The sequence below is a fragment of the Staurois parvus genome, unplaced genomic scaffold (assembly GCF_062004578.1).
Source record: "Staurois parvus isolate SC_StPar_1 unplaced genomic scaffold, SC_StPar_1.0 ptg003262l, whole genome shotgun sequence".
Taxonomy (NCBI): Eukaryota; Metazoa; Chordata; class Amphibia; order Anura; family Ranidae; genus Staurois; species Staurois parvus.
The window spans coordinates 47,282-59,697 of record NW_028321058.1 but is presented as its reverse complement, the minus strand read 5'-3'; the positions used below and the strand labels follow the sequence as shown (position 1 = coordinate 59,697).

The window sequence follows — 12,416 nt, the reverse complement described above, 5'->3', positions numbered from 1 at the left end:
TTCCTTGTTGTCTGTCTGTCCTCCTCTCTATCAGTTCCCTGACGTCTGTCTGTCCTCCTCTCTAATCAGTTCCCTGACGTCTGTCTGTCCTCCTCTCTATCGGTTTCCTGACGTCTGTCTGTCCTCTCTATCGGTTTCCTGACGTCTGTCTGTCCTCTCTATCAGTTCCCTGACGTCTGTCTGTCCTCCTCTCTATCAGTTCCCTGACGTCTGTCTGTCCTCCTCTCTATCAGTTCCTAGACGTCTGTCTGTCCTCCTCTCTATCGGTTCCTGTCATCTATCTGTCCTCCTCTCTATCGGTTCCCTGACGTCTGTCTGTCCTCCTCTCTATCGGTTCCCTGACGTCTGTCTGTCCTCCTCTCTATCGGTTCCCTGACGTCTGTCTGTCCTCCTCTCTATCAGTTCCTAGACGTCTGTCTGTCCTCCTCTCTATCGGTTCCCTGTCGTCTCTCCTCCTCTCTATCAGTTCCCTGTCGTCCGTCTGTCCATGTTTCCTGGTCTCACCTGTCCTGTTCTGCCCCCTCCAGGTGTGTAATAGTAACAGCAATTGTCACTGTGATCGCGGTTGGGCTCCCCCGGACTGCGGCCGGTCTGGAGATGGCGGCAGCGTGGACAGCGGTCCGATGGCACTGGAGCGCGGTCAGTATGCGGCGTTGTTGCTCTGTGATGCCCGTCCTTTGCCTCGGTTCTGTGCCGCCTAACGTGTACCTAATCCCGCCTACAGGGGGAAGCTCCGCCTCCATCACCGTCCTCATCGTCCTCCTCCTCCTTCTCACGCTCGTCCTGGTCGTCTTGTGTTACGTGAAACGCGGCGCTCTGCAGAGGAAGATCTCCGCCATCTTCAGCAACGGCAGCAAGTGCCAATACCGGTGCGTCAGCGCTGGGAGCTCCGCCCTAAAACGGGCGCCGAACGCCTGCAGGGTGTATTGTGGAATGACTTCTCCTCCTCTCTCATTACAGAGTGACGCAAACCAGCGGCCAGCTCCGCCCACAGCGCCCTCCTCCGCCCCACCTGGACCCAGAGTACCGAGCTGCAGGTCATGTCTGCCAGAACCCAGGTGAGCCAAATAATGCGCTGGGGGCCGCCCCCGTGACAATGCAGAGCTCTCATTGGCTCAGCTGCCAAAACCCTCCCCCAAACCTGAAGATGGGTGGAGCCTCTGCCTGTTGTGCCAGCAGGTCCAACTGGACCCCCCGCAGCGGCTCCGCCCCACATCGGCTCCATGGAATTGTCCTGGCGGAGGATTCCTCGCCATTTCCTCCCCAGTCACTGTACTGAAGGCAGGGCGGAGCTTGGAGAGGTACAAATCCCAGATGTGAAATCCTATTGGCTGGTGTGATGGCATTATGGGCGGAGCAGAAAGCTGCGCTGTGATTGGCTGTCATGGGTTTCTGTGCGCAGCCAGACCGCGTCTCCTCCCTGACCGCCAAACCGAGAGCCCGCCTACTGCGTCTTCTGTATGTCACCGCCCACCGGACTAACCAATCACCATCTCTTCTTCTCTTCTCACCCACCTACCTTCTGTGTACCCTCCTCCCCCTTACTACCTACCCCCTCCTCCCCTCTCCTACCACCTACCTTCTGTGTACCCCCCTCTACCACCTACCCCTCCTCCACTACCCCCTCCTACCACCTCCTACCACCTACCTTCTGTGTACCCTCCTCCCCCTTACTACCTACCCTCTCCTACCACCTACCCCCTCCTCCCCTCTCCTACCACCTACCTTCTGTGTACCCCCCTCCTACCACCTACCTTCTGTGTACCCTCCTCCCCCTTACTACCTACCCTCTCCTCCACTACCCCCTCCTCCCCTCTCCTACCACCTACCTTCTGTGTACCCCCCTCCCCCCTCCTACCACCTACCCCCTCCTCCCTCTCCTACCACCTACCTTCTGTGATCTGTGTACCCTCCCCCCTTTACTACCTACCCCCTCCTATCACCTACCCCCTCCTCTACTACCCCCTCCTCCCCATTCTTTCCACCTACCCCTCCTCCACTACCCCCTCCTCCCCTTTACTACCTACCCCCTCCTCCCCTTTACTACCTACCCCCTCCTCTCCTCTACTACCCCCTCCTCCCCTCTCCTACCCCTTCCTTTCTCCTCCCTCTCATCCTCATCCTCTGTCCATGCTCCTCCCTCTCCATCCTCATCCTCTGTCCATGCTCCTCCCTCTCCATCCTCATCCTTTGTCCATGCTCCTCCCCCTCCATCCTCATCCTCTGTCCATGCTCCTCCCCGTCCCTCTGGCCTCTCTTCTCCGGGTCTAAGGACGACTCTTGCGCTCCTCCTGCGCAGTGCGATGTGGAAGTCTGGGACCGCCCCGCCCCGCCCTCCAAGCCTCTGCCGCCTGACCCCGCCCCCAAGCACAGCCAGGTAATGTAGAGCGGTGTTCCTGGTGTGTGGCGCCCCCCTGTGGTTGGTGTGGTGGTGGCACTCTTCGGTAATGCTGGCTGTGGTGTGGCCCCTGTAGTTCCTCTTGGATTGGCCCCCTGGCTCTGCATGTCTTTCTGCTTTTATATTTCCCCAGCATGTGCCCCCCCCCTTGTGTCTAAATCTGCTCCACCCCCTTTATTAACCCTTTCTGTGTCTATGCCCCCGCCCCCCGCATGGCTGTCAATCATTCTCACAGCTCTTTTCATCCAGGCTGACCCTCAGGAGCGGCCCCCGGCACCTACCCGGCCTCTGCCCGCCGACCCGCTGCAGGTAACCCGCCGGCCGCTCTGGACGTGCATTGTGTGCGACTGCTGGGATGTGGACGGGTCTCTGACAGCAGCAGACTGGGCGGGGCACAAATGTAATAGAATGACAATCAGCCAATAGCAGACACCGCCTGCTTGGCTCCTCCCCTTCCTTCTCCTGGAACAGTGTCTCACTTCAGGGCTGCCAGAAAACAACAATAAAACCTGTCCGGGGGTCCATCCCGCCCCTCGCTCCACCCAGAACTGAGAGCGCCGCGGATCGGCAGCCCTGAAGTAAGATTGTATTCCAGGAGAAGGAAGGGGAGGGGCTAAGCAGGCTGTCACATGATTAGGAAGTGGGTGGGGCCATGGATTTATAGAATGTCGGGGTGACGTCCGCTGACCCCCCACATTCCCGTCTCATTCATCTCTGTGCTGCCGCAGGTCAAACCGCCTCCACCTAAGAAGCCGCTGCCGGTGAAGCCCCCCCTGCCGTGCCAGGACCCCCTACTGGGCGTGACAACCTATCCCGAGCGCATCATCGCACTCCCGGCACGGTGAGACCGCCCCACAGGTCCAACGTTTTCCTGGAGGTCCCCAGAAGGGACATTGTTCAGGGGAGTCCGGGAGAGTCAGAGAGATCTACTGTGCCCACTATGAGGGGTTCCCACCATCCCTGTGCCCATTGAGGGGTTCCCACCATCCCTGTGCCCATTATGAGGGGTTCCCACCATCCCTGTGCCCATTATGAGGGGTCCCCACCATCCCTGTGCCCATTATGAGGGGTTCCCACCATCCCTGTGCCCATTATGAGGGGTTCCCACCATCCCTGTGCCCATTATGAGGGGTTCCCACCATCCCTGTACACCCACTGTGCCCATTATGAGGGGTCCCCACCATCCCTGTGCCCATTATGAGGGGTTCCCACCATCCCTGTGCCCATTATGAGGGGTTCCCACCATCCCTGTGCCCATTATGAGGGGTTCCCACCATCCCTGTACACCCACTGTGCCCATTATGAGGGGTTCCCACCATCCCTGTGCCCATTATGAGGAGTTTCCCACCATCCCTGTGCCCATTATGAGGGGTCCCCACCATCCTGTGCCCATTATGAGGGTTCCCACCATCCCTGTGCCCATTAGGAGGGGCTCCCACCATCCCTGTGCCGAGTTCCCTGGTCTGTACCCCCGCTGTGCCCATTATGAAGGGTTCCCACCATCCCTGTGTCCATTATGAGGGGTTCCCACCATCCCTGTGCCCATTATGAAGGGTTCCCCCCATCCCTGTGCCCATTATGAGGGGTTCCCCCCATCCCTGTGCCCATTATGAGGGGTTCCCCCCATCCCTGTGCCCATTATGAAGGGTTCCCACCATCCCTGTGTCCATTGAGGGGTTCCCACCATCCCTGCGCCCATTAGGGGTTACCCCCATCCCTGTGCCCATTATGAGGGTTCCCACCATCTCTGTGCCCATTATGAAGGGTTCCCCCCATCCCTGTGCCCATTATGAAGGGTTCCCCCCATCCCTGTGCACATTATGAGGGGTTCCCCCCATCCCTGTGCCCATTATGAAGGGTTCCCCCCATCCCTGTGCCCATTATGAGGGGGTCCCACCATCCCTGTGCCCATTATGAAGGGTTCCCCCCATCCCTGTGCCCATTATGAAGGGTTCCCCCCATCCCTGCGCCCATTGAGGGGTTCCCGCCATCCCTGTGCCCATTGAGGGGTTCCCCCCATCCCTGTGCCCATTATGAAGGGTTCCCGCCATCCCTGTGCCCATTGAGGGGTTCCCCCCATCCCTGTGCCCATTGAGGGGTTCCCCCCATCCCTGTGCCCATTGAGGGGTTCCCCCATCCCTGTGCCCATTATGAGGGGTTCCCACCATCCCTGTGCCCATTATGTTGAGTTGCCACCATCCCTGTGCCCATTATGAGGGGTTGCCACTATCCCTGTGCCCATTATGAGGGGTTCCCACCATCCCTGTGCCCATTATGAGGGGTTCCCACCATCCCTGTGCCCATTATGAGGGGTTCCCCCCATCCCTGTGCCCATTATGAGGGGTTCCCCCCCATCCCTGTGCCCATTATGTTGAGTTGCCACCATCCCTGTGCCCATTATGAGGGGTTGCCACCATCCCTGTGCCCATTATGTTGAGTTCCCACCATCCCTGTGCCCATTATGAGGGGTTCCCACCATCCCTGTGCCCATTATGAGGGGTTCCCCCCATCCCTGTGCCCATTATGAGGGGTTCCCACCATCCCTGTGCCCATTATGTTGAGTTCCCACCATCCTTGTGTCCATTATGAGGGGTTCCCCCCATCCCTGTGTCCATTATGAGGGGTTCCCCCCATCCCTGTGTCCATTATGAGGGGTTCCCACCATCCCTGTGTCCATTATGAGGGGTCCCCACCATCCCTGTGCCCATTATGAGGGGTTCCCACCATCCCTGTGCCCATTATGTTGAGTTCCCACCATCCCTGTGTCCATTATGAGGGGTTCCCACCATCCCTGTGTCCATTATGAGGGGTTCCCACCATCCATGTGCCCTTTATGAGGGGTTCCCACCATCCCTGTGCCCATTATGTTGAGTTCCCACCATCCCTGTGCCCTTTATGAGGGGTTCCCCCCATCCCTGTGCCCCTTATGAGAGGTTCCCACCATCCCTGTGCCCATTATGTTGAGTTCCCACCATCCCTGTGCCCTTTATGAGGGGTTCCCCCCATCCCTGTGCCCCTTATGAGAGGTTCCCACCATCCCTGTGTCCATTATAAGGGGTTCTCCCCATCCCTGTGCCCATTATGAGGGGTTGCCACCATCCCTGTGCCCATTATGAGGGGTTGCCACCATCCCTGTGCCCATTATGAGGGGTTGCCACTATCCCTGTGCCCATTATGAGGGGTTTCCACCATCCCTGTGCCCATTATGAGGGGTTCCCACCATCCCTGTGCCCATTATGTTGAGTTCCCACCATCCCTGTGCCCATTATGAGGGGTTCCCCCCATCCCTGTGCCCATTATGAGGGGTTCCCACCATCCCTGTGCCCATTATGAGGGGTTCCCACCATCCCTGTGCCCATTATGTTGAGTTCCCACCATCCCTGTGTCCATTATGAGGGGTTCCCCCCATCCCTGTGTCCATTATGAGGGGTTCCCCCCATCCCTGTGCCCATTATGAGGGTTCCCCCCATCCCTGTGCCCATTATGAGGGGTTCCCCCCATCCCTGTGGTCTGACTCCACCTCCCAGGCTATCACTTCTGGGTGGAACATTTAGCGGCTTCCCATGTTAATGACGCGTCTCTCTCTCTTCTCTTTTCCTTTAGGCAGGCTCCTCCTCCCCCGTACCCAGGATGGACCCCCAGAGTGTGACAGAGACCCCCCATTAGAGGGCGGGGTCCCCTGACTCCAGTGAAGATGCTGCTGCTCCCTGTATAGCGACTACTGCAATACTGTACATAGTATCGGGGTGTCTGCACCCCCTGCACTGTATCCCGACACCCCCAGCTGGACTCGTGGGGCCCCCAATTTCCTGGACTTCTGCTGTGCTGTACATATCTCATTCTGATCATGTGTGTGCGTGTTTTTATATTGCGTGTGTGATGGGCGGGGCGACGCAGCTAAGTGCAATAAGGGGAGGGGCGACGACGGCGGCAATGCTGAGTGGTGGAGATGGGCGACTGGGCGGAGTCTATTTGCCATGGCAGAGCGATGCTGAGAGGACTCCAATAATGACTCACAATGGAAGGACGCTGTTTCTGGTGTGGCCAGCAGAGGGCGCCCTTGTACCCTGAATTGCTGTTCCTGGCCAGCAGAGGGCGCCCTTGCACCATCCTGAATTGCTGTTCCTGGCCAGCAGAGGGCGCCATTGTATCATCCTGAATTGCTGTTCCTGACCAGCAGAGGGCGCCATTGTATCATCCTGAATTGCTGTTCCTGACCAGCAGAGGGCGCCATTGTATCATCCTGAATTGCTGTTCCTGGCCTGGCCAGCAGAGGGCGCCCTTGTATCATCCTGAATTGCTGTTCCTGACCAGCAGAGGGCGCCCTTGTATCATCCTGAATTGCTGTGCCTGACCAGCAGAGGGCGCCATTGTATCATCCTGAATTGCTGTTCCTGACCAGCAGAGGGCGCCCTTGTATCATCCTGAATTGCTGTTCCTGGCCAGCAGAGGGCGCCATTGTATCAATCCTGAATTGCTGTTCCTGGCCAGCAGAGGGCGCCCTTCTATCATCCTGAATTGCTGTTCCTGGCCAGCAGAGGGCGCCCTTGCACCATCCTGAATTGCTGTTCCTGGCCAGCAGAGGGCGCCCTTCTATCATCCTGAATTGCTGTTCCTGGCCAGCAGAGGGCGCCCTTGCACCATCCTGAATTGCTGTTCCTGACCAGCAGAGGGCGCCATTGTATCATCCTGAATTGCTGTTCCTGGCCAGCAGAGGGCGCCCTTGCACCATCCTGAATTGCTGTTCCTGGCCAGCAGAGGGCGCCATTGTATCATCCTGAATCCTCAGCCAATGTCACAATCCTGAATAAAGTGCCCGGACTGCCCCCTGGTGTCTTCCTTTTCTTATTGCAGGTGAAGCTGAGGATCAGCTTCACGGTTCAGGGGGTGGGGGAGGAGTTACCGAGATTGTGGGACACATGGGGGAGGGGCAATTTCTCTCAGCCTGCGCCCATCTGAAATGGCTGTAAGGTGGGCGGGGCCGTTCCTATGCGACAGTCGCTGACCAATGAGAATCTCGCTGTGTGGATCCAAGGACCGCCTGCATGTGAAGTGGAACCCCAGATAGAACATTCGGTGTCATGTTGGTTCCCCCATTCAGGACATTCCCCTCACTTCCTGTTCCCGGTGACACCGTGTGTGTCGGGGTCAGACCGTGTCACTGGGACAGGAAGTGCGGAGGATCCTGACGGAGGGCCTAACCCTTCCCCCCTCCACCTGGAACCAGAGGGGATCGTTCCACAACCGGCTCCAATCATGGCTGGGGTGTCGGCACGTTTCCTGACACCTTCCCACACTATGTGCCTTGGAGAATGGTCAGATGTCACAAGGAGTGAGGGGTCTGTGAGGTCACATGAAGTACCCCCTGGTGTCATCCGGAGTAAGGGGGTCCCTGGTGTCACAGGAAGGGTGGGATTCCTGGTGTCACCCGGAGTAAGGGGGTCCCTGGTGTCACAGGAAGGGTGGGATTCCTGGTGTCATCCGGAGTAAGGGGGTCCCTGGTGTCACAGGAAGGGTGGGATTCCTGGTGTCACCCGGAGTAAGGGGGGTTCCTGGTGTCACAGGAAGGGTGGGATTCCTGGTGTCACCCAGAGTAAGGGGGTCCCTGGTGTCAGAAGCAAGGGGGTCCGTGAAGTCACATGAAGTACGGGACCCCCTGGTGTCACAGGAAGGGTGGGATTCCTGGTGTCACCCGGAGTAAGGGGGTCCCTGGTGTCACAGGATGGGTGGGATTCCTGGTGTCACCCGGAGTAAGGGGGTCCCTGGTGTCACAGGAAGGGTGGGATTCCTGGTGTCACCCGGAGTAAGGGGGTCCCTGGTGTCACAGGAAGGGTGGGATTCCTGGTGTCATCCGGAGTAAGGGGGTCCCTGGTGTCACAGGAAGGGTGGGATTCCTGGTGTCACCCGGAGTAAGGGGGGTTCCTGGTGTCACAGGAAGGGTGGGATTCCTGGTGTCACCCAGAGTAAGGGGGTCCCTGGTGTCAGAAGCAAGGGGGTCCGTGAAGTCACATGAAGTACGGGACCCCCTGGTGTCACAGGAAGGGTGGGATTCCTGGTGTCACCCGGAGTAAGGGGGTCCCTGGTGTCACAGGATGGGTGGGATTCCTGGTGTCACCCGGAGTAAGGGGGTCCCTGGTGTCACAGGAAGGGTGGGATTCCTGGTGTCACCCGGAGTAAGGGGGTCCCTGGTGTCACAGGAAGGGTGGGATTCCTGGTGTCATGAAGTTGGGGGGGGGGGGGATTCCGGCATCCATAGAATTCCTTTCTGTAGTCACATGTCCTCCAGGGATAATTCCCCCCCTCCCCCGACATCTCCAGGCCTGGGTGGTCCTCTCTTTGTAGGGACCATCAGATAGGCGTCTCCCCCAGGTGATCACACCTGTCCTGTACCTGTGTCTGCTGTGCCCTGATTGGTCAACTCCCCCCCCCCCCCGGGACATGGCTGGACCCCAGGTGACCCCACCGCAGGCAGGTGAGACACCCAGACGTCTCCAACCATTGAGATCCACCGCCGACCATCTGCACCAGAGGAGCTTACACTCTAATGTCCCCTCCCCCACAGTCCCATCAGTCTGTGTACAGAGGAGCTTACACTCTAATGTCCCCTCCCCCACAGTCACATCAGTCTCTGTACAGAGGAGCTTACACTCTAATGTCCCCTCCCCCACAGTCCCATCAGTCTCTGTACCAGAGGAGGTTACGCTCTAATGTCCCCTCCCCCGCAGTCACACTTTCAGTATAGCTCTGACATATAGCGCAGTGCAGTACAAAGCTGGAAGTCTCTCATTAGATCCCGGGGATGGCTCCGCCCAGAAGTGGGTGATAAGGAGGAGGTCATCTGACTCCCAGCCATAGAAACCGGTCCAGGCAGCGCACCAGTCGGGGATCGGTCAGTATCGGGGGAGGTTCAGGCAGCGCACCGGTCGGGGGTCGGTCACTATTGGGGGGAGGTCCAGGCAGTGCACCAGTCGGGGGTCCGTCACTATTGGGGGAGGTCCAGGCAGCGCACCGGTTGGGGGTCAGTCACTATTGGGGGAGGTCCAGGCAGCGCACCGGTCGGGGGTCGGTCAGTATCGGGGGAGGTCCAGGCAGTGCACCGGTCGGGGGTCGGTCAGTATCGGGGGAGGTCCAGGCAGTGCACCAGTCGGGGATCGGTCAGTATCGGGGGAGGTCCAGGCAGTGCACCAGTCGGGGGTCCGTCACTATTGGGGGAGGTCCAGGCAGCGCACCAGTCGGGGATTGGTCAGTATCGGGGGAGGTCCAGGCAGTGCACCGGTCGGGGGTCGGTCAGTATCGGGGGAGGTCCAGGCAGCGCACCGGTCGGGGGTCGGTCACTATTGGGGGAGGTCCAGGCAGCGCACCGGTTGGGGGTCGGTCAGTATCGGGGGAGGTCCAGGAAGTGCACCAGTCGGGGATCAGTCAGTATCGGGGGAGGTTCAGGCAGCGCACCAGTCGGGGATCAGTCAGTATCGGGGGAGGTTCAGGCAGCGCACCAGTCGGGGGTCGGTCACTATTGGGGGAGGTCCAGGCAGTGCACCAGTCGGGGGTCCGTCACTATTGGGGGAGGTCCAGGCAGCGCACCAGTCAGGGATCAGTCAGTATCGGGGGAGGTTCAGGCAGCGCACCAGTCGGGGATCAGTCAGTATCGGGGGAGGTTCAGGCAGCGCACCGGTCGGGGGTCGGTCACTATTGGGGGAGGTCCAGGCAGTGCACCAGTCGGGGGTCCGTCACTATTGGGGGAGGTCCAGGCAGCGCACCAGTCGGGGATTGGTCAGTATCAGGGGAGGTCCAGGCAGTGCACCAGTCGGGGATCAGTCAGTATCGGGAGAGGTCCAGGCAGTGCACCGGTCGGGGGTCGGTCAGTATTGGGGGAGGTCCAGGCAGCGCACCAGTCGGGGATCAGTCAGTATCGGGGAGGTCCAGGCAGCGCACCGGTCATGGGTCGGCCAGTATCGGGGGAGGTCCAGGCAACGCACCGGACGGGGGTCGGTCACTATCGGGGGAGGTCCAGGCAGCGCACCAGTCGGGGATCAGTCAGTATCGGGGGAGGTCCAGGCAACGCACCGGTCGGGGGTCGGTCACTATCGGGGGAGGTCCAGGCAGTGCACTGGTCGGACCAGTTCCCCCCGTCATCTCCGCCCCCAGATCAATTGATGGGAAATATTCTTCACAAACTGGAGGCCGCGTTCTTCCATCCCTCCGCCCAATCAGAGAGCTGCGTGGACAGCGTGTGACATTGGAGGCCGAGTATGCGCCATTCTGACACGTGCGCCGAATCTCACCTGTTGTAGAAGTTGGAGTCGGACTTTAATGAGGATTTTTTTGGGGGGGCGGAGTCTTTGGAGGGGTCATGTCGCAGTGACGTCACGCCATGGCGGGATCTGAGGACTCGGCGGCGGAATGTTTGCTGTGATCGGGGGGTCCGCCATGGCGGGATCTGAGGACTCGGCGGATAGTTTGCTGTGATCTGGGGGTCCGCCATGGCGGGATCTGAGGACTCGGCGGATAGTTTGCTGTGATCTGGGGGTCCGCCATGGCGGGATCTGAGGACTCGGCGGCGGCGGATAGTTTGCTGTGATCGGGGGGCTCGCCATGGCGGGATCTGAGGACGCGGCGGATAGTTTACTGTGATCGGGGGGCTCGCCATGGCGGGATCTGAGGACGCGGCGGCGGATAGTTTGCTGTGATCTGGGGGTCCGCCATGGCGGGATCTGAGGACGCGGCGGATAGTTTGCTGTGATCTGGGGGTCCGCCATGGCGGGATCTGAGGACGTGGCGGATAGTTTGCTGTGATCTGGGGGTCCGCCATGGCGGGATCTGAGGACGCGGCGGATAGTTTGCTGTGATCGGGGGGCTCGCCATGGCGGGATCTGAGGACTCGGCGGCGGCGGATAGTTTGCTGTGATCGGGGGGCTCGCCATGGCGGGATCTGAGGACTCGGCGGCGGCGGATAGTTTGCTGTGATCGGGGGGCTCGCCATGGCGGGATCTGAGGACGCGGCGGCGGATAGTTTGCTGTGATCGGGGGTCCGCCATGGCGGGATCTGAGGACTCGGCGGCGGCGGATAGTTTGCTGTGATCGGGGGGCTCGCCATGGCGGGATCTGAGGACGCGGCGGATAGTTTGCTGTGATCGGGGGGTCCGCCATGGCGGGATCTGAGGATGCGGCGGATAGTTTGCTGTGATCGGGGGGCTCGCCATGGCGGGATCTGAGGACGCGGCGGCGGATAGTTTGCTGTGATCGGGGGGTCCGCCATGGTGGGATCTGAGGACGCGGCGGATAGTTTGCTGTGATCTGGGGGTCCGCCATGGCGGGATCTGAGGACGCGGCGGATAGTTTGCTGTGATCGGGGGGCTCGCCATGGCGGGATCTGAGGACGCGGCGGATAGTTTGCTGTGATCTGGGGGTCCGCCATGGCGGGATCTGAGGACGCGGCGGATAGTTTGCTGTGATCTGGGGGTCCGCCATAGCGGGATCTGAGGACGCGGCGGCGGATAGTTTGCTGTGATCTGGGGGTCCGCCATGGCGGGATCTGAGGACGCGGCGGATAGTTTGCTGTGATCTGGGGTCCGCCATGGCGGGATCTGAGGACGCGGTGGTGGCGGCGGCGGTGGCGGATTATTTTCTGTGATCCGGAGTCGCCGCCATCTAATGAGGAATCTCGTTAGCGAGGCGCTTCGTCTTCTCTGACTGCGAGAGGATTAAATGGCGGGCACAAAAAAGTCGCTGAGAACGGTGTAATGAGGCTGCGGGGGAGGGGGGCGGAGGGGGCGGGATCTACATTTCATCGGTTTCCTCAGATTTGTATTTCCCTTGAAGTTCTGGACACGAGGCCGGCGTGCTGGAAAATTTCCGATCGAGATGCAGCTTGCAGCGCTCTGGGCGGATCCCACACTTGTCCTGACTCCGCCTTCTGGGTGGGGATAGAATCTGAGTGTGTGTGGGGGGGTGTGTATGCTGGAAAATCTGTGACCACTCCCCCATAGGCCTGGCGGGAGGATTGTGGGCGGAGTTGTGT

At 59.8% G+C, this 12,416-nt stretch overlaps 1 protein-coding gene across 5 annotated transcripts; it reads left to right on the top strand.

Annotated features, from left to right (window-relative positions):
• Positions 1 to 491: 491 nt before the first annotated feature.
• On the top strand, positions 492 to 7,224 carry LOC149428403 (uncharacterized). 5 transcript variants are annotated; one of them, XM_089667458.1, is made up of 7 exons: positions 492 to 639; positions 725 to 869; positions 961 to 1,058; positions 2,300 to 2,377; positions 2,648 to 2,707; positions 3,127 to 3,239; positions 6,002 to 7,224. In XM_089667458.1, the coding sequence occupies exons 3-7, from the start codon at positions 1,041 to 1,043 to the stop codon at positions 6,045 to 6,047; spliced, it is 315 nt and encodes a 104-aa protein (XP_089523584.1). In that variant the 5' UTR covers positions 492 to 639; positions 725 to 869; positions 961 to 1,040; the 3' UTR covers positions 6,048 to 7,224. The 5 variants fall into 5 exon arrangements, 2 of the variants coding, with proteins under 2 accessions (XP_089523584.1, XP_089523583.1); XM_089667457.1 differs by having other exon boundaries at positions 2,273 to 2,377; XR_016310737.1 differs by lacking the exon at positions 2,648 to 2,707.
• Positions 7,225 to 12,416: the final 5,192 nt, after the last annotated feature.

Coding starts and splice junctions, on each gene's coding strand:
- LOC149428403 (XM_089667457.1), top strand. Junction 2,378..2,647: donor CCGCCCCCAAGCACAGCCAG/GTAATGTAGAGC, acceptor CTTTTCATCCAG/GCTGACCCTCAGGAGCGGCC. Junction 3,240..6,001: donor ATCATCGCACTCCCGGCACG/GTGAGACCGCCC, acceptor CTTTTCCTTTAG/GCAGGCTCCTCCTCCCCCGT.